The 22374-nt window shown below is 52.7% G+C and overlaps 7 protein-coding genes across 7 annotated transcripts; 2 read left to right on the top strand and 5 right to left on the bottom strand.

Moving 5' to 3' along the window:
• Positions 1 to 1319: 1319 nt before the first annotated feature.
• Z520_09377 (uncharacterized protein) lies at positions 1320 to 2000 on the top strand (the record flags this gene model as incomplete). The annotated part of the gene is made up of 3 exons (XM_016779871.1): positions 1320 to 1546; positions 1606 to 1870; positions 1926 to 2000. 3 exons carry the CDS (start codon positions 1320 to 1322, stop codon positions 1998 to 2000), a joined length of 567 nt encoding a protein of 188 aa, XP_016629190.1.
• Positions 2001 to 2532: 532 nt separating this feature from the next.
• On the bottom strand, positions 2533 to 3825 carry Z520_09376 (uncharacterized protein; the record flags this gene model as incomplete). The annotated part of the gene is made up of 1 exon (XM_016779870.1): positions 2533 to 3825. One exon carries the CDS (start codon positions 3823 to 3825, stop codon positions 2533 to 2535), a length of 1293 nt encoding a protein of 430 aa, XP_016629189.1.
• A 1205-nt stretch (positions 3826 to 5030) lies between these two features.
• Positions 5031 to 6907, bottom strand: Z520_09375 (uncharacterized protein; the record flags this gene model as incomplete). The annotated part of the gene is made up of 5 exons (XM_016779869.1): positions 5031 to 5378; positions 5507 to 5716; positions 5774 to 6019; positions 6067 to 6762; positions 6815 to 6907. The coding sequence occupies 5 exons, from the start codon at positions 6905 to 6907 to the stop codon at positions 5031 to 5033; spliced, it is 1593 nt and encodes a 530-aa protein (XP_016629188.1).
• A 1881-nt stretch (positions 6908 to 8788) lies between these two features.
• Z520_09374 (uncharacterized protein) lies at positions 8789 to 10579 on the bottom strand (the record flags this gene model as incomplete). The annotated part of the gene is made up of 2 exons (XM_016779868.1): positions 8789 to 9983; positions 10044 to 10579. 2 exons carry the CDS (start codon positions 10577 to 10579, stop codon positions 8789 to 8791), a joined length of 1731 nt encoding a protein of 576 aa, XP_016629187.1.
• Positions 10580 to 15456: 4877 nt separating this feature from the next.
• On the bottom strand, positions 15457 to 17105 carry Z520_09373 (uncharacterized protein; the record flags this gene model as incomplete). The annotated part of the gene is made up of 2 exons (XM_016779867.1): positions 15457 to 16938; positions 17001 to 17105. The coding sequence occupies 2 exons, from the start codon at positions 17103 to 17105 to the stop codon at positions 15457 to 15459; spliced, it is 1587 nt and encodes a 528-aa protein (XP_016629186.1).
• A 205-nt stretch (positions 17106 to 17310) lies between these two features.
• Positions 17311 to 18669, bottom strand: Z520_09372 (uncharacterized protein; the record flags this gene model as incomplete). Its single annotated transcript, XM_016779866.1, has 4 exons — positions 17311 to 17707; positions 17757 to 18427; positions 18479 to 18528; positions 18579 to 18669. 4 exons carry the CDS (start codon positions 18667 to 18669, stop codon positions 17311 to 17313), a joined length of 1209 nt encoding a protein of 402 aa, XP_016629185.1.
• A 1354-nt stretch (positions 18670 to 20023) lies between these two features.
• On the top strand, positions 20024 to 22149 carry Z520_09371 (uncharacterized protein; the record flags this gene model as incomplete). The annotated part of the gene is made up of 4 exons (XM_016779865.1): positions 20024 to 20433; positions 20512 to 20653; positions 20723 to 20988; positions 21054 to 22149. The coding sequence occupies 4 exons, from the start codon at positions 20024 to 20026 to the stop codon at positions 22147 to 22149; spliced, it is 1914 nt and encodes a 637-aa protein (XP_016629184.1).
• Positions 22150 to 22374: the final 225 nt, after the last annotated feature.

The raw sequence follows: 22374 nt of genomic DNA, 5'->3' as shown, positions 1-22374 counted from the left end.
GTCCTTGGTGACCAAGCAGGCCAACAATCTTTTGTCGACGCCCGAACACATACCGAGTACTAGCAGGTTGATGCATCAGTGCGGCGTTTCACCCAACTGAAGTGTATCTGCTCAAAGCAGCCAGCCTGCGAGGTGAATTGAGGACTGACATGGTCTCTGTCGAAAGCTTTCAACCACAAAGCCCATGAGATGATGCACCCGTGCGCTCAGCAGGCCATGAGACAGCTCCGGAACAGCCCTTCACAAATTTCCAGACGGACATGTGAATTTCTGCTTACCTTTCAGCCATCATTCCGTTCGGCGCACTCCAGGCTTCCAGCCCATCAGGTCACGGCAGTTTTTCCGGTGTACACAGAGCCATTACTAGGCCTGCGGTACGAGACCTAAATCCCTCGACGGGTGCTGCAATATTAATGAAAGAGCTGGGGATCTTGAGGCTACATCCGTGTTACAACTTACAAGGGACTGTGTTTAGCGTTTCGCCCACGTGTACTCGGTATTCGGTAGTACATCCGCGCGTCATGGTGGGTTGGTTGGTGGTTCAACCGCATGCGCGAGGCTGTCGGTTTCCATTGCCTAAACATCGGCATAATTGAAGCCTAGTAACCAGTGACGGGCGGCTGATCTGCGCCCGATCCACCCCGTTAAATGGCATGGAAATTGCTCTGAGGCTGTGTTGCTTCCTAAGTCCCGACACCCCTTCCAATATTCCATCCTGCTCTTGTTGGGCTCTGTTTGACTTGTAATGAACTGCACCAGATGATGCTGTCACTACCTGGGTGCCCAATTGTCCCAAGGGTTGCTTGCTTCAGTCTAGATTAAGCCGAGTCAACTCCTGGATTGAAGCACTTGACTTTGGCCTCCTCTGATGGCACAGCACCTACATGCTGCTAAGCATCATAGAGGTTGCGGATTACCGTGAGCGGTCACCTGGCGAAGAACCGATGACCCGCACTTCGATTGATCATCTGCCGTGTATGGACAGAGATCACCCCAAGATGACCTCCCTGGCCGCTGCGAAAATATCCCGAGGGCTATTCTGCAGGGTGGCAGCAGCCTTGGTGTTCTTGATCCTCCTTTTAGGGGCTCTAGCAGGATGGTATGTATCTGAGATTCATTCCAAGATATTCAACCCGAGGGCTCACACAGTGTGCAGGATGTTTCCAAACAAACCCCCGTCCGTCGTTGGACGCCAGCCGTACGGCGGAGAGCTTCTCGCCAAATATCCGTCAGTTTCTCTTATGGCCAAGATCCGCCTGGCGCCCATGCCCTGAGATACGTCCATCTGACTCGAGAGGAACAGGACGCAGAACTTCACCATGCCCGTTGACCATTTCCACAACATATCCCGCTACGAACCCCACACGAATACCACTTTCCAACAGCACTACTGGCTCGACATCAGCAACTATGTTCCAGGAGGCCCAGTGATCATCCATGCCATCGGCGAAGACAACGCCAACTACGACCTCGAATGGCTGCAGAAAGGACTCCTGCACGAAATAGCCAACGCGACCGGTGGTGTCGCCGTTCTCTGGGGCCAAAGGTAGACGGCCCTCTTATTGGGCAGCAAGACCACCTGATTTCTGATTCCATATTTTACAGATACTATCCTGGCGGCTACGACATCGTCCCAGACCACCGGTGGACCCGAGAAACCCTCCGCTTCCACAGCACCGAACAAGCCCTCGCAGATCTCGCCTACTTTGCCCAGCGAGCAACGTTCTCGGGCTTGGAGGACAGGGATCTCACGGCGCCAGGCACACCCTGGATCATCCTCGGCGGCTCGTACGGCGGTGTGATCTCCGCGTTGACTCGAATCCAATACCCGGACCTCTTCTGGGGTCATCATCGAGGGCGGTTTCCACGAGTGGGACTTCCCGGGCCTGTTCGCCAACGAAACATCCAAAATCGACATGCCTCAGGCCGTCAAGCGGGCCAAGACCAGGGAGGTCGCGGCCGTGGTGGCGTGGTTGAGGGAGTGGAATGCCACGCATTGATGCTGATGGAGGACGGGGAAATTTCCATTGGAAAGTCAAAGATTTTGGATGGTAGATACTCATATATATATATATATATATATCTTATATGTACTCGGCTATGTTGCACGAGACTGTACAAACCCACTCTTTGTCTCCACGATAGTGTAAAGCAAGACCGGCCGAACGGGGACAGGAGTGTTAGGCTCGGAACCCGCTTCCAAGAGGGGAAATTTCTCTTTCCATGTATAGACGGATATATGTATATGTATATCTGGAGACCGAATTAATTACGTATGTACACGTTGTTTTCGTGTTTTTTATTTTCAATTGCACCACCTTGCGACTTTTCGTCTCTACTTTCATCAACACGGTTCCTCTGGTTCGTCAATGCATTCAAAGGCTATCCTCTCCGGTATTCTAACCCCTCTCTCTCTGTGTGGCTTGGGTATTGTTTCCCCCGGTGTCTGCAGGTGGGGGACTTGGAGCGGACTCCGCCCAGAGAGAGAGGTCCAACTTCCTCCCCTCAAGGGCGGCAGGAACTACGTACAACTCAATAATGGCCCGGCCCCTTCAGCCCCATGCAGTTGGCATAGTAGGTGACGGTGGCGGACCAGTCGGAGAACATGGCCTTGACGCCGATCTGGCGGCCCAGGACGTCGAGGGCCTCGTACTCTTGGCCATCGTAGGAAATGATGTCCGCGATCGAGGACCAGTAGTAGTCGCCGTTGGCGCGGACTTTGGACAGAGGGCCCGAGCGCTCAAAGGACCACGCGATGATGTCCAGGCCGGCTTCCATGGCCGTGGTGGCGTAGATGGACGGCACGATGGTGTCGTTGTTGGGCCCTCCACGAGAAAGGAGGTATGAGTATGGGGGCGCGATAATGTTTACGCCGCTGGCCTTGAGCGCGGGCAGTCGGTTGACCGCCGTGGTGAAGTTGGACGCCACGTCGCCGTCCTCGTCCAAAAACACCGCCTGCGCCCCCCACGCCGGGTACTCGTTCAGCCACAGGTAGATGTCGGCCGGGTTGAACGACTGCGGCCACACGCGCTCGTGCGCAATGCCCTTCTTGATGAACATGTCGATCATGTCCCGCGCGTACTGCGCCTGCGTGTAGCCGTGGAACGGCATCGGCACTTGTGACGGCGGCGTCTTCAGCTCGGGCGTGAAGTTGCGGAACCCCGGCAGCGAGTCCACAAGGTCAATGTAGCTTTCGAGCGTCATCACCTGCGCGCAGTTGTTGTACAGGTCGGTTCGGAACGCCGGCGTGCCGTGCTGGTAGTCCTCCGGAGTGGCGGCCGAGGCGTTGAAGCCGTCCATCTTGCTGCAGAGCGTCGTGTACTCGGCCATGGTGATGTCGCTGGTGCAACAAAGCGCGTTGGCGTCGGCCGTCTCGTTCGCCGGTGTGAACGGTACCGTGCACTTTGCCGCGAGCTCCGGCCGGAGCAAGATGTCGGTCGTCGTGTGCAGGTCGCACAGCGAGTGTCTGCAGACCAGCCCCAGATCCGCCGTGAAAGACACGTCGCATTCGAGGATCCCGGCGCCCATACGGGCACCAGCCATGGTGGATTCGACAGACTCTTCCGGAATCTGCAGGGTGCCGCCGCCTCGATGGCCGATGCTCCAGGTCGTGACTTCAAAGGGTCCGTTGTAACAGGATTCGAGCTTCTGCTTGAGGGGGCCGTCGGTCATGTTCTGGATGAGGTAGTAAGGGCGAGGCCCCAGGGAGATGTAGTAGGGGTCGTCGTGTGCTGGTTGTTGCCATCGAGGCTTGTTAACAGGGACCGCGCCAGCAATGTCCGCTGCCAAGGCAATCAAGGCCACACAACCCGGTGTTGCGCGCATTTTCTAGAGGAGATGGGAAATTGTGCCAGAAGCTCAGAGATCTGCCTGCAGCTACCTGGAAAAAGAGAAGACAGACGAAAAGGATCGTGAATAAGATGGCGGGCACGAACCTTTTGTACCTCCCGCCGACCTGGAAAGCCATCCAGGAAGCTATCCAGCAAGCCCATAGCTTTCTGCTCCATCAACTGCATGCTTTGTCTGCGTCATGACCGCACGTGGTAGATTCGAGGGACAGCACGTCCTCCGATCTGGGAATCTTTGTGAGCTTCCTCCAGCTTGGTGAAGCTTAGCAAGAGCGAAATCCGCCTCTCTGCACAAGTCGTACCACCACCGTGGTGCCTGTGGTATGGGATCGAGCAAATAACATCCCTCATCAAGCAACGTGGACTGTGGTACCTGCATTCTGCGGTCTGGGTTTCGACGGATTGCCCGGCTGGTGCTGGTGGTACATGGGTGACTGAAGCTGTTTGCTAGACTGAAAAGCGATATCTGCACCTGCACCCCGCTCATGGAGGTGGTTCGATCAACGGTGCTGACCATGGCTGAAGCCTTGGCTGCATATAGACTACCGTCTTGGCCGCCCTGCTTCCCAATGAGAAGACAATCTCCTCTTACACGAATGCCACAGCATCGCCGTAGCTCCTTGGCACGCCGGGGCGGAATGCCACTCCGCCCAGGAAGGAATCTCGTGAGAGGGTTAGAGTTGCCCTCCCGGAGCTGGACTGTAAGCACGCCCCTGTGCCTGTCTGAGCTTGGCAACTCCGCTCGGAGCTGTCCAATGGAGCTTGAGGTTGTTATCATGTTTTTGAACTTGTGATCGTCATTGGATGTACACTGCAAGACTCCCATCATGATCTGTAGGAACCAGACTGGGGAGACGCTGAGGCAATTGTGAGATACAAATCGACAGACAGAAACAAGGTCAGTGACCAAGGGCGTCCGTGGCCAATTGGCAAAACAAACTTAAGAGGTGCAAATAAATGTGTCGTGGCTGTTGACCAGCATCGTCCGGAATTTCACCCAGCCTTGCAACTCAGGCGGCTCGGGCGATCCTATGGAGCACCGTTCTGCTTTCTCTACTGTAAATCCTTCCATAAGTGGCGTAGTTGCTGGAAATATATAGGAGGATAGTGTATGAGACTTCGTGAGCGATGGGCTGCCGTGCATGAGCTAGCCCTTGCTGGGAGAGTGTGGTCTGCGTGAAGTTATTTGACAGTATCCGGAGAGCTCCCAAAAGAGGTGAATGGGTCAACGTCACCGGTTGATCTGGAGCGTTCCAACCAAAATGGCGGAATGGCCGGTGGTGCAATCATCGTGGCGACCCCGTGCTCAGAATCGATCGGTACGTTTGCCGGCATTGATGGGCGTTTGTCTCCATTCATCACGGTCAGCATCTCCTTGTTCTGTCTCTTGGATGACAGATACCAAGCGAGAAAGACCACAAAGGTGCAACCCCCGGTCAAGGCGAAGTAGAGCCATATCCACTTCGAAACGACTTGGTTGGATTGTCCAGGCAGAAAGTTGAAGAAGCCGGAGCTGAAGAGTGTCGCCATCTTTCGACCCCGAGAAGTCAGTGTCACAAGATCAAAAGCGAATTCGAGATGAAAGACCCGGGTCCTGCCAAGTGGGCTCCGGCGAAGGCTGGGGAGACAGCGAGAATCTGTCTGGAACCGTAACTTACAAAAGTACCTGGAAGAAACAGGAGCGTTACCACTGCGATGATGCGCATGTCGGTGCTGTCCTTGCGGGTGAGTATGGCAACATTCCTCGAATCTTCGGCCATGTCCTTCATGGCGTTGCTATGAAATAGGCCTATTTCGGCGATCCTCTGGGAAGTCGCCGCGGTCTCGATGTTGAGCTTATTGTCTTTTTGACCGATCATACTGTAGACCTGTACGAGCAGATCAGCTAGTTGACAAGCAGGGGAGATAGTCGAGGCTCCTCATACCGTCTGGACCTGAGCCCGTGTCCGTGCTGATAATACCTCTCCGTGAACTTGAGCTCCAACGATCAATTCTCGCAGATATGAAATCCTCGTATCAAGGCTGTTCTGGAGGTTCAAGCCAGCGTTATCCAGACGCATATTCAGATGGCTGTTGAATCGATTCCGGACGGCACAGACGATGTCCAAAGCTCTAAGGCTCGAAGCAAATGTCATGTCGCAGAACGACAAAGTTCCAGTGACGCCTGTCAGCTGCAGATTGCTGTCAGCATGTGCCGATAATGACAAACAGACAGTACCTTCTGAGTGATTTCGTCGAAGTCGAGCTCTTTCAGGAGCTTCTCTCGTTCCCGATTTCTTTCTGCGTTCCGTTCCGGATTTGAAGAGAAGCCATGTCTCATGCCAGTTCTATACTCAATATTCTCGATACCTTGCGCACGCTTTTCAAGAAGCACAGCGAAATAGTGGACCTTGGCCTCTAGCAGGAATACTGGGAGCAGCATTGGGTCTTGCAGATATTTTGTGGACTGGCGAAGACATTTGAGCATCAGATCGGTTTCATCAGCTTGCATGCCGTTCACGATACCAGAGACGACTTTTGTTTCCTCGTTGTAGACGAGTCCAAGACAAAAATTCCAATCTCTCGATCTCGCGCTGCGCACCATAAGGCCCGTTATTGCTTGTCCTGCGGAATTCTTGGTTTGGAACTCTGTGGCTATAGGTAGCGTGCTCAGCATCATGCGCAGCAGTTCCGTGGGCAGACTCCACGTGGTTCTGATTGTCTCGAAGGTGTTGCGAGATATTGGCAGCGCCAGAATCTGTGCATCGCTTTTGTGCTGCTCCGGGCTTCCAATCAAAAGCTGGAGTCGGAGACGACCTTTGGTGAGATTCTTGTCGAGCGCCCTGTCTGCCGGTAAAGTTATATGGACACCAATCTGGTCTGAAATGTCGGACTCGGCAATTTCGCCATCAAGCAACACCAGCTCGCCGCCAGCCTATGACATGTCAATTGATGTATTGGTGGGGACCCTTGAAGCGGTAGCTAACATCAGGCTCCCACACCTCGACCCATCTGTTACCCGCCCGAGGTTCAAATTTGGAGGAGTCGTTGAGGAGTTTGGTGTAGTAGAAGTCATACATAGTGCAGGCCACTCATCCGATAAGGACTTGGGCAACGATGTCTGCTGTCGAGCAATCTGCCTGTAGAACGCACAAGCACGAACAGTCACAGGGCATATAGCACATAGGTTGACTCGCAGTGGTGGGCTGACACGCCTTTATGAGGCTGAGTATGCCAGCCGAAGTCTGCCTTGCCCTGCAAGGTACTTTGTCGGGCCATGCAGCCAGCCTCTTCCAAAGCAAGACAGGCAAAAACCTCCATGTAGACGCCCCACATCCATGGAGCTCTGTGCATCTTGCAGCGACATCAGTTCAGATGAATACGATGACATGTCTCAAAGTGGTGAACAGAAAGTGCACGGCCAGACCAGGCACCAAGGAGAGAGGAAGCACCAAGTGTCAAACTGCGCCGCCGAAGAGGCTCATTTGGGCGTTAGCAGTTTGTCCTCCCTGGTGCTGCCTACCCATTTCTAAAATAATGTTATCAGCTAATTGATTTCCGAACCTAGGGGTACTCCTGTCTAGGCTTTATGAAAAGCCCTTCCTATCTTGTCACACGCAGATCCGTAGCGACAGTCCATTGACGCAGTATCTCATGCAGACAGTCACAGCTAGGGTACTGGCATGAGGGACAAGTCATCTACTTCAAGCACGTCTGGGGCGCCTCGGACGCCTCAATTCCGTCACATTGGCTAACTCAGGGGACCCGACTGGCCTCCTTACGAGGAGAGCCTCCTAGCCACCAATTCCAGCCGACACGGGCCCAATCGATGGCTCCATATCGGTAAAAACGCCTGGTCCCCAGACTGCGTGATATCCCGGCACTTCCGCCCGCGCTGCTCTGGCATGAGTGTCCAGGAATGATACCTCGTACTCAAAAAAAAAGCAACGCAGATATACACCCCGAGCCTGATCCCCTCTTCGACTAATGTTCTTTATCTTGAAAAGAGACGACAACACCATGATCTCCCCTCCGGAAAATGCTCACGAAAAAGGGGGGGCCCGAAAAAGACCTGACAGATTGACTCGATCGACCTTTACTCGGTATTCCCGCCCACCCAGAAATTCGTCCCTTACCTCCCTGCTCCGGAAATCTTCGCTAACATTGCACTCGGCTTCTCTTCCGCGGCCCTCGTCAAAATCCACCCACCCCCCTCTAGCGAGTCCTCAGGAACGCTTTCGCTTGCTTTTTGCCGGTGGGAGGGGGAGGAGGGGCGATCTGGCTTGGGATCTACCCGCCCGCTCGTGCTCCGTAGGTACACACAAATCCTATCCGACAGATCCGTGGACCCGTGGGAGAGCAGAGCCGGGCATGCATGTCCCATAAGGCTAGCGAGGGTCCCCCATGTATTGCATGCCTAAGCTTTCTTCGCAAGCTTGTCTACAAACAAGCTTTGCCCAGCGCACGGGTAGCTCGGAGGTCATATCCGAGGCTGTGTTTTTTTTCCCTTCCCTTTTTTTCCTTTTCTCCTTGCGGGCCCTACTGATTCGTGAAGCTCCTCGTCCACCAGTCGGGCCCCTGCACGAGAGAGCTACTAATCATCCCGTCAGCGATCACCAGTGTGCTGTCTTGCTCATGATCCATGCCAACTTAACTGGATGGAGTAGGTGATCGACAATATGCACGAAATACTCGGTAGAGCTGCAGGTTAGACCTCTTCGCGGGTGCCACATCCAGACGCATCCTAATTGAACGTCAAGAAACGTCCTTTGCAGGTAAGATAACAAGTGATCCTACTAGAGGACGAGAATATTAGACAGGAAGCCAGGAGTTATGGATCAAGTTCAATAGTAATGTATTAATCTACACAGACCTCCATTATTCATTCATGGTGGCTGCCACTAGAAACGGAAGTTTTGTGCGTATGGAGACAACGACTTCTAGACAGGAAGAAAACTCGTTCAAACAGCCTTGTCGTTCGAAACAACACCTTCACTGGTAGGCTCGGCGACATATGACTCCCTGCGGTGGCCAGCAGTCTCCGGGTCGTAGTTCTTGGTGCCCGGCACTTCACCAGCCAGCTCTTCGAGCGTCTTGCGCTTGGTCTCAGGAATGAGGAGGGTGGTGAAGCAGCCGCAAAGCATAAAGAGGGCGAAGATTTCCATAACATGGTTGAGCCATGGAGACGGGTTCTTAGATGTAGGATGTCCCTTGGTTCGGAGAGGTCCAAAGACAGTCTGGGCGACAATGGCTCCGACTTTGCCGGAGGCGGCCGAAATACCGTGCGAAGTAGATCGGTAGCGGGTTGGGAAACACTCGCCCGGCACGATGAAGGTGGTGGCGTTAGGTCCGAAGTTGAAGAAGAACTGGGCGAGGACGTAGAGCGCTAGAAGACCACCTTCGTGAAGATGGCTGTAAGCGAAACCGATGATGATGAAGATGATGGTGAGGATGGTGAAGCCCATCAGCTGAATGGTCTTGCGACCGATGGTATCAACGGTTGCAACCGTCACCCAGTACCCAGGAATAGCACCTGCGCAGACAATGATCAGGTTGCCAACAGCAGTGTTGTAGAAAATCTCATAGACGTTGTTACCCTTGGCGTAGCCAATGGCTTGGAGAATAATTGAGTTGTTGAGACCCAGGCCGTAGAAAGCGACATCCAGGAAGAACCACGAGCCAGCAGTCCCAAGAAGAACCTTGCCATGCTTCCATTGGCTGTAGTGTCGCCAGAAGTCGCTCCAGCTGGCCTTGGGAGTCTCGAGGCGCTGGCGGGAGTCTTGCAAGACAGCGGCGCGGCTGACTTCATCGGGCTTGCCCTCGTGTTGACCAGATTGGTAGGCCTTGACGTCCGCGACGGCCTTCTCAGAGTCACGAGCAACATCGAAGGTATAACGAGGAGTCTCGGGAATGGTGAGACGGAAGTACAAGGCAATGCAGCCTGGAACGGCGCCAAATCCAATAATAACACGCCACATCTTGTCAACTGCAAGTTGGCAGACACCATCACAGAGAGCAACGGTTTTGGCAGTCTTGAGAGACTGGTGGAAGCCAGAGACGACGATCAGAGCAATGATAGCAGCGGAGAATTGGCCGATACCCTGCATAGCAAAGACGGCACCCATCATGGCGCCTCTCCATTTGGTGGTGGCGAACCTGGGAATAATCAGCCTCGTCCCCTTCAAATATACAGGAGATCAAAGTAGAGTAACTCACTCAGAAGTGATGATGGAAGAAAGAGGATAATCACCTCCAATACCGATACCCATCATAACTCGCCAGAAGATGATGATACCAACAATGGAGATGGAAGGAGAGTCGGAGGAAAGCGCCTGAGCCAGAGTTGCGAAGATGATCAAGATCAATTCGAGACCGTACATCCGCTTGCGACCAACGATATCGGCGAGCCAACCAAAGCCGACTTGACCAATGACAGTACCGCCAGAAGTTGCAACTTTGATGGCAGTGTCCGAGTTGGAAGGAATCTTTCCAGCGTTCTTTGGGTTGGGGGCATCCTGCCAGTAGACGACACCCAACATGGCCGTCACCAAGTTGATGGCGAAGATATCATATGCGTCGGTGAAGAAACCAATACCGGCGACGACAATGGCACGGACATGGTACCAGCCAAAGGGAGCCTTGTCGATCTCGGCAAGAGCAAGTCGTCGTCGCTCGTTGGGGTCCTGGATATGGGCAAAGTCGTTGTGGAAGTTGTGGAAGGCGGCGTTTCCGCCAGCAGTCTTCGTCGCCATGGCGGGCAGGGTCTTTCAATAGAAGGCGGACGTCTTCCAAGAGTCTAAGGGAAAGTCAAGACTAGACAAGCAGTGGAGGAAGGCTTGCTGGAGAGACAAGACAAGAACCGAGCGTACGAGTCCAAGCAGGCAGGGAGCTGTGCTACATATACCTTTCGCAAGATAGGTCACATCGCGTCTGTACCAAGGCTCTGGGCAGGCCGCAGGCGAACTGAATCTGAAAAGTTCGACAAGGTGGAGTGCCAGTGGACCGACAAGGCGAGTTGCCAGCGTCAAAGACTATACCATGACACTTTCCCCACTTGGACTGTCTCCCTTGACAGCATCGAGGAGGGCGCCGTGAGAGCCAATAGATAAAGGCCACTAGGACACGCCATGAGCAGAAAGAAATAGGATTTTCAGTGAGCAGGCGCATCGAGATGAATCTATCGAGGACGCCGCGGATCAGCAGAAGCAACAGTGGAGGGAGATGCGAGGCAGAGCGGGTGGTCACAGGTGTGCACCCTGGCGTTCTCCGCTTCGCCACCAATAAGATCTGTGGGCCGGGATCGGAATGCCCTAGCTTCGTAAGGTGTTCTCTCGTACCGGTTTCCCACTGTCCTGAGGTCCTCGACGACCCATTGGATGTCCAAAGCATCACGATTCCTCTCGCTTCAGATAGCCACTTTGTTCGAGAAGCCTTGAAACTGTCTTCTGGGCGCCAAGCAGGCCAGTGGAACAGTCTCCCTCGGAAAGTGCCCCAAACCTACGCTGAAAGAGCAAACCACGAGCTGAGCGCTTGGAACGTGGCCGCGGTGCTGTCGAATTTTGATATCAGGACGCTTGGCTCTGATTTCATGGCTCTCCATTGTGATCCAACAGACACAGACACCAGTGGTGAGTTGAACGATCAGCAATCTCCCTGGACAGACTTCAGACGATGAATTCTGGCGTCAACCGATCATGTTTGGTCAAGAGCCCGTTGGCAGAGTCAAGACCCATCCAGGCTCATTGAGACAGGTACCTAGGCAGGTAGGCCAGACCAACATGGCCGTAGCAATCTCACTGGCAACGGTTAATCAGACCATGGTATTGTGTTTTGGGTGTTGTGTTTTCGCGTTTCCACTTCAGCTTTAGCTCAGCCAAACTGCAGGCTCGGGTTAATGGCTGGTTCGAGAGCTTGCAGGGATTTTAGCGGGCCATATGCAGGCAACAACCAGGGGTGAGGATTGTCATGGTGGACAGCGAGTGGCTGGAGGAAACGAGCCTGAAAGGGTCTGGAGCTAGGAGGAGGCTCAGTTACCCAGTGGACGTTTTGGTCAACGGGCGTTTGGTGGCGGGCGTCGGGCGACAGTCTGGGCGCAGCCCTGCAGAAATTTCACCTGTGACCTGAAGCCACCGAGGATTTCAGGAAGCGGTCCAAAAGGGTGGGAAAGAAAGGGAGTTGGATGGGGAGGAGGGGCGGGGCGGGCAGCTTCCCTGAAAGAGGCCCTCCGAAGCGGCTGCCAAGCCACACCAAGCCACACGTGCCAGCTAGTCACGGTGCTTGAATCGACCACGTTTCTTGTTGATTGGTGAGAACACAACCTGCGCCCAGCTGCCCGCCAAGGCTCCGTCGTTGATTGATCTCGACGCTGGCGAGGCTTGGAGTGACACTTTGAAGCCTCAGAGAATGCCGAGTCTTTTGCGTCTTTCTTTCCTCGTAATTGATCACCCAACGCTGCCCACGATGAAATTCCCATGCAGCCAAGCACGCCAGAGGCAATATACCGGCCACACCCATGGTGACTACGGTGACTAGGTACGGTGGTAGTTGTGTCTGACTCCTTGGCCATCAAACTCAAATCAAAGGGATGGAAGCGAGGGCGAGGGAAGAAAAAAAAAGGAAGATCTCCATACAAGCTTCCAGCGTAGCAAGCTACCGAGTACCGAGTACGTATTGTATTGCTCGCCTTCCAAATACGGCGAGCAGCACTGCGCATTTGTCAACTCCGTCCGCAGGCAGACCCCGAGTCAGGTAAAACGCATCGTCTTGAGTTTATCGAGATCAAACGAGAAGTCATACTATCATCATATGATGTTAGTCCCCTCTAAGATCAGCAGTTTCAAGCGGGCTCGGAGATAGTGGTGAATTCGACACATCCATACAGAAGAGAACAAGAGTGGAAGGTGTCTCCGCTGATGATGAAAGGATATGCGCAAGGACAACAGTCTGCAGCTCCACCATATCTCGATCTGGCTTCTGGGTTGTCGACATATGCTCAAACTTGTCAACGACATCAAGAGGGTCATCGGCGTCTGGGCTGAATGAAGCAATTCGATCGTCTCTGGGCATACCTCAGAAATGCTGGGCACACCTCAGAATCGTCTCAAGGTAAGGTGGAACAGGGGGGGAGCGATATCACCCTGTCAGCTCCAGGTGGTGCTGGGTCAAGGTCTAATGGGGTACGAGTATGCAGCATGCTACCTGTGTCCGGGACGAGGAGTCCGTCCAGATGCTTCACCTGATGGTTTATTTTGCCCTTGCCTTTGTGGCTTTAGTGCCTCAGTTTCAATATCTCTCAACCGGTCGCCGTGGCCAGCACGCCCCCTTTCCTAAAGTCATACGAGTAATCCTGCAATTGGTGTAAAGAGAAATAGACCAAGGGTGTCTGGTGTGAGACATTCAAACGCATGGATTTCGACGCGATGGTAACCTTGCTATGGCCTGAGTGATGCTCCTTTCTCTCCGGCCCATTACCCCATGTCACTTGTCCCCCTGGTCCCCTAGTCGCAAGACTGCCTGCCGCTTCAATCCCTGCTAGCGGCCTGCACGAGAAGCAGGAGAGAACATTCCTTCGACTTTCCTGATTTAGAACAGGGACCAATGGCGGTCTCGGCCTCGACTCAAGCCAACCCTGGCATGCCTTGGTCACAAGGAATCCTTCTTGTCGCTGTAGTCTGACTTTTCTTCTGCCGCAAGGGGGTGCCTTCCATGCGAATGTCAGCAGACTGGCTGCAGAGGCCGTTGACCGTCGAGGCGCAATGTTTCCAGGTTGTCGCATTCTGTCCCGGGGGCGCAGTGCTGCCGTGTGAGAATGGCAGGCCTTTTAGCTGGGGGCCGAGCGGCAAGGCAGATTACCGAACCTGCCGTCGTGATTGAGGTTCGCCAACTTCAGGTCATGCACTTTGCTCTATGACTCAGTGACTTCTGGAGGTGTTCCATGGTTCCCTGTGAATCGCTCATCTATTTCATCTTGACAGTGCGCAAAGAGGCAAGGGCATGGCATAGCCTCATGGAGGACCCAGCTCAGGATTCGCAAGCCCATGCTCGGCCGTGTCAAGGTGAATTGCAAGGCCATTCTACAACTACGACCTTGCGAGGCTGACTCGAGGCCGCCTGTCAGGCTGGGATCTGCTTGGACGTGGATATGTCAGGGTACACGAGCGCCGGAGCCAACGACCAAGTGAGATATTTTTGAAGAGGAGGTGACGAGTTATAGAGCCAACCTCCACAGGCTCCTCTCGGTCGTGACAGCAGGTCTGTTATCTCTGCTTACAGTGTCATTCTCAAGGGTCAATACGCAACCACGGCGACAAAAAGGCACCCTGTCACAGCAATTGTGTCCGCATATTCTTGTGCCCATCCCCGCCTCCAGAGTTCCGTTCACGCACAAGTCTCTTCTTCAACAAGCAATTCTGATGCAAAAGAACATCCTGAGCTCTAAGACTTCACGCCAGAGCGAGTCACGCAAGACTGTGCCAATCGAGACGCATTGACCAGCCTCCCATCAGGCAAGACGGACGGACGCACAAAAGACACAAGAAGGTTGTTGACGGACTTCGAAGAAAGAGGATGGGGTAGTCAGACTTTTCCAAGAATGCCCCAGCGCCAGATTCGTGCCTCGTCCCTCCTACGACTGTGGTAGGTGCAACGGCCAGCAATAGAATGAACATTCAGCACGAGCACGACGCCCTTGACGCACGCTTCTTCTACCAACGACAGACAAACCTGTGTCTGTGTCGAAGAGAACCTCGTGCTGAGGACTCTTTCCGCGGACCACAGTCCTGCCTCCCTATCCCTGAAAAGTGTTCCGAGTAGAGACGATTGATCGTTCCCAACGACCAGATACATACCTAGCGAACTGAACTTTTCCGACCTCAGCATTACGATACGATAGGTTAGGGCAAGATGTGATATCCCCCGTCAGAGCATCCTTGTCCTGCAGAACCCGCTCGATGAGAACGATGCCTCTCGCGGATCTTCTATCCCCCCCAAATTTCGACACACCAACTAGTTCTGCACACCGATAGCCTCTTCCTCTTTCCAAACAACAAAGCTTTAACACGATCGAAAACGGAGCATCCACCCAGACAGACTCGCCCGGGTAGGTTCCTGTACCGATGGCGAGGAGTCGTACGAACGGGCGACATCTCGATCTGGTGTCGTCGAAGTACTTCTGGCTGTTAAAGGGAAAGGTAGGCACCACTATCTGGAGGCAGAGGGGACATATCTGCGCGTCCACCAAGGCTATAGATTGCATACCTCGTACTCGGGACTGAAACCGCCCTGTATGGTATAGCTAGATACTCTCAGCTACCTAGGTATGTACAGCCATATTAAAACCACATTTGCCATACAGGATAGATCAATCTCGACCTGAACAGGTTGATCTGTACAAGTTACGTCTACATGTATTGATCACTCCACATGGTCTGTTCAACCGTTGCCCTTTGCCTTCCAATTCGTAGTCTTTTTCTGGTTTTTGAAGCGAGAAAACCTCCATTTCATACCTGTCAACTCCTCCTTCCAGAGGACTTCAGGTGTCCTCGTCAAAACCAGCACCTTCGAAGGCATGACTTCATCGACCGGAGCTGCCAACATTCGCATCGTGTTTGTCATTCTCCACTTGGCCCATTCAGCGCAATGCATGCCCATTCATTGCTTCCCCGTTCTCCTTCCTGAGGACATTCCCGCTTTTGAGGTGTTCTTTCCCAGCTTGCAGCGCTCCTTGAAGCCCAAATTGCTGCCTCACTCCCTCAATACGGTGGGTTGAGTTGATGTTCTTGACCAAGACAATTTGGAAACAAGTCGCGGAACCTTGTCGAGAGATGATGGTGCTCCAGGCCAAGAAAAATTCCCAGATTCTGTACCATCTCACGCCATACTTCGCCTTGACCTTTTCAGCGTTGCCGAGCCAGTTCCTGTACCATCGCCAGAGCGTCGCACTGTAGTGCACACCGATTGTGTCCACGGATTTGACTTCGAAACCGGCACCTTCAAGTTTATCGATGACGAATCCCAGAGGAGTCGATGCGTCGGCGCCAGGAAAGATGTACTTGTTCATGAAAAGCCCCCAAATGAGGTCTTCGTACTGCCAGTACTTCCTCAGGCCGGCGATCTGCAAGAAGAAAACACCGTCGTCGTCCAATAGATCGTTGACTTGGCGGAGGAAGCTCGAGAAGTGTCTGACTCCCACGTGCTCGGCCATTTCAAGACAAGTGATCTTGTTGTACTTCTCGTTAGATCTGTTGGGAGGGGAATGGGGGATGTCACGGTAATCCATGCAGAGAATTCGAGACTGGGACTCTGGGATGTTCAACTTCCGAAGACCGTTGTTTCCCCATTTTGTCTGGTTCCGGCCCAGTGTGATGCCAGTTGCGTGTGCGCCATAGTTGGCACTGGCATATTTCGCCAGGGTTCCCCAGCCACAGCCGATATCAAGGAGCGTCTCGCCCTGTTGAAGTCCGATCTTCTCACACACCACGGCGAGTTTGTTGTCTTGCAGCTCCTCCAAAGACTCTTCGCGGTTGATGTCGGAGATGATTCCCGAAGTGTAAATCATCCGCGGGCCGAGAAACCATCCGTAAAAGTCGTCACCACGGTCGTAGTGATCACGGACTTGTTCTTCATCCTGGGAGCGGGTGTGCATAATAACTTCAGGAATCATACCGGTGAAAAAGAACCGGAACAGCGAGAGTGTGAAACGGAAACTTGCCCAGTCGTGGCGATACTCCATGGCTTCCAGGCAATCACCCTTGAACGAGACCTTTTGGTCAAAGTACATCTCGTGGAATGTCTCCATTGGGATTTTGTTTTTTCCATGGTATCTTGCTTTATCCTCCTCACTGTGGAAGTCGAGGTAGTGTTCGACCGGACGGCCCGGGTACGTTGCCTTCTCATTTATCCGAGGCGAGATGGTTGAGGCGACGGACCAGAAAAGCATGAGGATGGGAATGCTGGTCAAGACAGCCATGAAGAGTGTGGTGTAGAACCCGCCATGCAGTTGGCGGGCAATGTACCATGGCACGGCAATGAGCAGACCAATGAGCAGGAGGTTGTTGAAGGAGTCACCTCCTGCGGCGTCGGCAGGGAGAGGGGCATTCTTGATTGAAGGATACTAGAGGAGGCAATCATAAGTCTGGGGAGCACAGAGAGCTTCCATTGAGCTACACAACGTACAGAAGTCACTCGGACACCACAGTTTGAAGAAGGTTGCTCCGGAGGTGCACGAGGTGTCTGGATGAATTCAAAGTCCTCAGGGGACTCTGGATGTTTGCTGGTCATAGCGACTGCGGTTGAGACGGGGGTTATGTGGAAGAAGCGAAGTGCAATGCGGTGAACATTTCGAGGTGTGGGAGAGGAGCATGTGCGGGCCGGAGCTTGGTGGTACCTGCATATCGAAAAGTGGAGATGCGCCAATCCTTTGGATATCACCAGCTACAGCCAGGCAACATTGCACCATTGAAACAGAGTATACATAGTACTCCTGTCAATCTTCGTCTATCTTTCCAGCGAACTCTCCAAGGAGTATATCGTCTGTGGCAGGGCCCCGGTTGTTTCTTACCCACTCCGTCTCAACCCTGAAAAAGATCCACATCCATCGCCTCAACACCTCCAAGAACTCCATGAGAAAAATCCCGCCCTCCAGGTCATTAAAGTGATCCAAGTGTGGCGAAAGCTTGAAACTCCAGGTACAACGCAGTAGAAAGTCTATGACAATGGCACTATAATACACCTCTTTGGGATGGAAGTACCGGTGACGTCGCAAACCCCAGGGGTATTCGGGGTTGTTTCTCTCGCGGCTGGAAGAGAGAAGCGAAAGGTCCCAATCTTTGGCCACATCCCAGTAGAAAGAATAGAAGGAGTTGACAAACACGAAAAACAGCCTGTAAATCGTCAGAGCAACGCAGCATGTGAGCGACAGCTTGTGCTCACCATAGTCTGAAGAGCCCAGCCTCGCTCAGATAGAATTTGCTAGGGTCGTAACCTCGTTGCAAAGCACTCAAGATGATGACGGGAAATGCGCTGGAATATTTCAATGCATTGGCCAGGTGTTGGCCACCCCAACCCGAAGAAGTCGATCGATTCCTGCGAACCCGATAGTACTCAATGAGACACTGCCTCAATCGAATCATGCTCGGGATGCTGATGATCAGAGGCACGAGGTATGCGCCTCCACATCCGCGATTTGGCCTCGCCGTACTGGTTGTCTTCGAGTCAAGGAGCATGCAAGTCGAAACGAACAGATCACCCAGGACTTTTGCGTAACTCGTGAGAACGTCGGCCAGTAAGATATCCCCGAACTTTCCATCCTGGACTTCTGCCAAACCTCCCAAGCCGATTCTCTTTAAGGATCTTAGAAAGTGTAGCCGACCAGACCGTGACATGCGTTTGAGTGGTAGGAGAAAGCACACGGCGAGAAGCACGAGGTAGGACTGCGGGAGAATCTGCCATCGTAGAACCGCGCGCTGGTCGCCCCGGGTGACCGCCCAGAAGAGAAGAAGGGAGGCAATCAAGGGAATAGTGAGGAAAGAGGCAAACCGATACGTCGAGTAGTGGTGGTGCTGGGCTTGTCGAGGAGGATACCGAATTAGTGCGGGTACATCCTGCGCCGGTCAGCTCGGTACCGATGAAGGTAGTCTCAACAATAAACTTACAATCTTGATGAGATGCAAATAGTGTAGATTGAGACCCCATGCCCAAATGCCTAGGAGCTGCATTAGATCATGAACAAATGGTGCCCGTCCGGCGGCATACCAAGAACAACTATAATTGCGACTCTGTAAGGGAGCGGCAGAACCAGGCTGAAAGAGTCGACCTCAGGCTCCACGGCGACGTCTCCGTCCATATTGATCTGAGCATATCATGCTTTTTATGACTATAAAGAGTCTGGGAGAAAGAGTAAAGAGCGAGAAAAGAATAATATCGAAAGAAGGAGGCGGATAGTCCAAGCCACGCACTCAAGGCGCAAAAGTTGGGGATCTGGCTCTGCGAATTGATACTTGCGCCTCGTTGGTGATTAACTTCCGGAGCAGCCTAATTAGGCAGACTTCCACCGCCGTTTTACGACTCAACGCAGGGTGCAGGGATATCTCCCGCCGTAGTTGGCCGCTAGTGCCGCCGCTTTTGGGGGACCTTCCTTCTCTCAATGCCAAGATCGCTGTCTGCTGCGGACCAGAAACAGGGGAAGGGATCTTCCAACTCTTCGCTACCCTGACTGTCGCTTTTGAGAACCTCGAGGGACGGTCCTTCCGGTTTTCTTCTCCGCCACCAAGAGGACATTGCCTGACCTTCTCAAGATCGACTCTAACCGTCTTATCTCTCATCCCCTCTCATATATTCCAGCGGCTCTATCGGCACCACATAAGGCTTCAGCAACAGAGAACGCAGTCTGGCGGCGATATAGATAAAGCCATATTTCCAGCACGCTCGGGCTCTGGCGACACTAAGGTGGCCATTGAGAAAAAAGGTTCCATTCTTTGTGACACTAAGGTTCCTATACAAGAGGGCCGACATCGAGGTAATCAAGAGTACGGAGGTTGCAAGAATAAGAGCAAAAACCGACGTTCAAGAGAAATAAAACCTATCCAATTTTAGTGAGCATGAGTTCTATCCTGCATAGCTATCTGAGCGGAAGGCTCTCAATCCGTACGGAGCTACAAAGCTTCCCCCCTACGATTGAACTTTGCCAATTGAAGCTTCGACTTGCCCTGAATATCTTGTGCTGCTGATGACAGCTCTCTGAGATGTTAGACCGCCTTTCCTTTTGAGACAGAGCTGACCATCCATTGGATTTGGACGAAGGCTGAATCGCCGATGGCAAGCCTATCATGTTCGATGGCCTGACATGTTGCTGCCCAATGCGCCCTATTTGGCTGCGCGAATCCAAGCCAAAGACATAATTTCGTCTTTCGTGCCAGGCTCCCACGGAATTGCAGACTGTATCATCACGCCGCGATTGAGGTGTCGCAGGTAAAGGACCACTAGCGAGCCGCATCAGGCCTTCCAACTGCGCCCGGAAATGCAGTGTAGTGCAAAGCTCTGGCCGAAATATGGAAAGAGATGACCACAGCACCTGCGCTGGGATTGCACCCCAGGTAATTGAGATGCCAGTACCGTCCTGCGCTCCCTTCTCCAACACTTTCTCAATTCATTTGATATAAGGTACAATCATCTGAAAGCCCGGCGCCACAGTTTCAACTATGTCTTTCGGTGCAAGTCCCAGCGACCTTGTCATGCTTCTCACGGCTCTCGATCGGCTGGCCCGGACTCTCCTCAAAGAGGCAGTCGAAAGCTTCGTGCGGTGCGCAAGAGTGTATGAGACTTTTTCTAAATTCGCAAGACATCTTGACAGCTGTGAGGCAAGTCACGGCATTCAGAGCAGCGACCTGTTTAGACATTCTCAAGGGGAAATCGCGAGGCTGCTGCAAGAATTCTTCGGCAAGATCAAGGACTTTGAACCTTTTCTCGGTTGCAATCGTCATCGAAATTCGCTCCGAGGTGCTATCGCCAAAATCCAATGGTCACAACATGCAAAGGCCTTGGAAGACCTTCGTCAAGACCTCGAGACCCAGATGAACACTATCACCTTTGCGATTCTAGTACCTGCGAGGTAAGTCATCGCCGTCACACAGGGTTTTATTTGGCATTCTTTGCTATATCAATCATCAGCTAACGCAGAAAACTCAAGGCCAAACTTCCTCACGCAGGTTCTGCCGGGTTTTCCGGGACCAGAGTCTATCCCTCGCCTGCCCATCGGTGATCACTTCACCTTCGAAGATGCACGTCGTGTGGTTCGTTTGATCTCCTTCAGGGATATACCAAATTGGGAGGTTAGTGGCATCGAACAAGATAGGAGATTGACCTACCAACAAAGAGCTCTTAACTAAGAGATTTACTAGCATTTCCACGAGTTCCTTCTTCGAGTATTCCCCCACGGTCGCCGAGGTCACAGCGCCATTGCGGCAAGATCCTACGTTCTACATAACGCCGATACTGGAAAAGGCATTCTACCAAGCAGCCCCTGCGTGAAGGTCTTTCGAGAGTTCATCTCGCCGGATGAACGCATCGAGATGAGCATCATCTTCCCCTATGAGGACTCTTACACTACGATTTGTCCTAAGTGTAAGACTAGGCGCAGGGACACTACGAACGTAGCTGTAACGTGGTATGTTAAATTTACTCGACACTAAAAGGCTTCTGATGTATCCCCAGCCAGCTAACATTGAATAGTCGTAAATGCGGTCTCTTTGTTCGCTTTCAAGACTCATTTAGGGACGCAATAGATCCCCTTACCCAACTTGCAATCGACGACGTTCGCGGAAGCGGCTTACGCGCGTTTATCAACGACTTCGTTGATGAGGCCGAGAGGAACGGCTATTTCAACGCGAATCACAACAAGCACCAGCTAAAGGACTTGATCGGTAACAATTTCCCAGATTCGAGGATCCATTATGCGAGAGGAGCGTACAAAGAACATTCGGAAATCCAAGATTTTCTGCGAGTGACGGTCTACATCCCGCAATGGCCAAGCTTTGAGCAAGTTTCGACCTTCAGGAATGCTGAGAGGCTCTTAGCCAAAGTCATGAAAGGCTTACAACGCAGACTTGAGCTTCTCCAGACTGCCACAGACTCGCCTTTGGCTATTGTCGGGAGGGCAATAGGCTCCCGAGCCCTCGGTGGCCGCCCTGAATCGACTGTGGAATTTTTGAGATTAGCCTGGTCGATGTACGATTTCCGGACACAAGGAAAGCGCAAATCTGTGCAAATTATTCGTGTCCTAGCAGCCTACTATCAATGCGCCAAGGAATCCAGGTACCAATTCCACCCTTCGGTCGTTAAGGCACGATGTCTTCTCTGGACGTTTGCACAAGTCCTTGCACTCGAGAGAAAGCTCCTCCTCAGCTGCGCGGAAGCCCTCAATCCCTGGTGCAAGCCAGAAGGAACGACATACGAGGAAAGCTCCACATTCCACAAGCTCTTTTCAGTTCTCTTCATACCTCATGTTATAGTAATCAGATGTACTTTCGACGTCCTTCAAGATGCGGGATCATTCTTGTTTGGCACGAGTCAACCTCCAGAAGTCCTCTGGGCAATTTTTCAGATAATTAAGGACTCGAGAAATATTTGTCTTTGGTTTTGCTCAGATGGACACTTAGGAAACTACGACCTGGATCTCACACCGTCGCACCTCTTCACTGGAACAACATTCACAAGAGAGTTTCACCGAGCGAATTCGCCCGCCCGGGGTTACTTGGAGTCGATCTTGAGGTCAGGAAGTGAAACTTTAAAGGCCGACATGCTCAGATGGATTTTTGATGCCTACTAGGGGTGCTATGGTTCCACTAGACGAACATGAAGGACTAGTTGGCCGGTTGGTATAGAAAGTGCATGCTTAAAAACAAGTGAAAGAACTAGTGCTAGATACCATCCTAACACACTCCGTGTTTTCCCTTCTCCCATAAGGCCGCAGTTCTAAGCTTTCTCATTTACCGAGTTCATACCCCCCCCTATATATACTTATCTCCTGGCGTTTCTGGGGTCCATTGTGGCG

The sequence above is a fragment of the Fonsecaea multimorphosa genome (assembly GCF_000836435.1).
Source record: "Fonsecaea multimorphosa CBS 102226 unplaced genomic scaffold supercont1.23, whole genome shotgun sequence".
NCBI lineage: Eukaryota > Fungi > Ascomycota > Eurotiomycetes > Chaetothyriales > Herpotrichiellaceae > Fonsecaea > Fonsecaea multimorphosa.
Note: the sequence above shows the minus strand (reverse complement) of the source record. Positions and strands in the feature narration are given on the sequence as shown.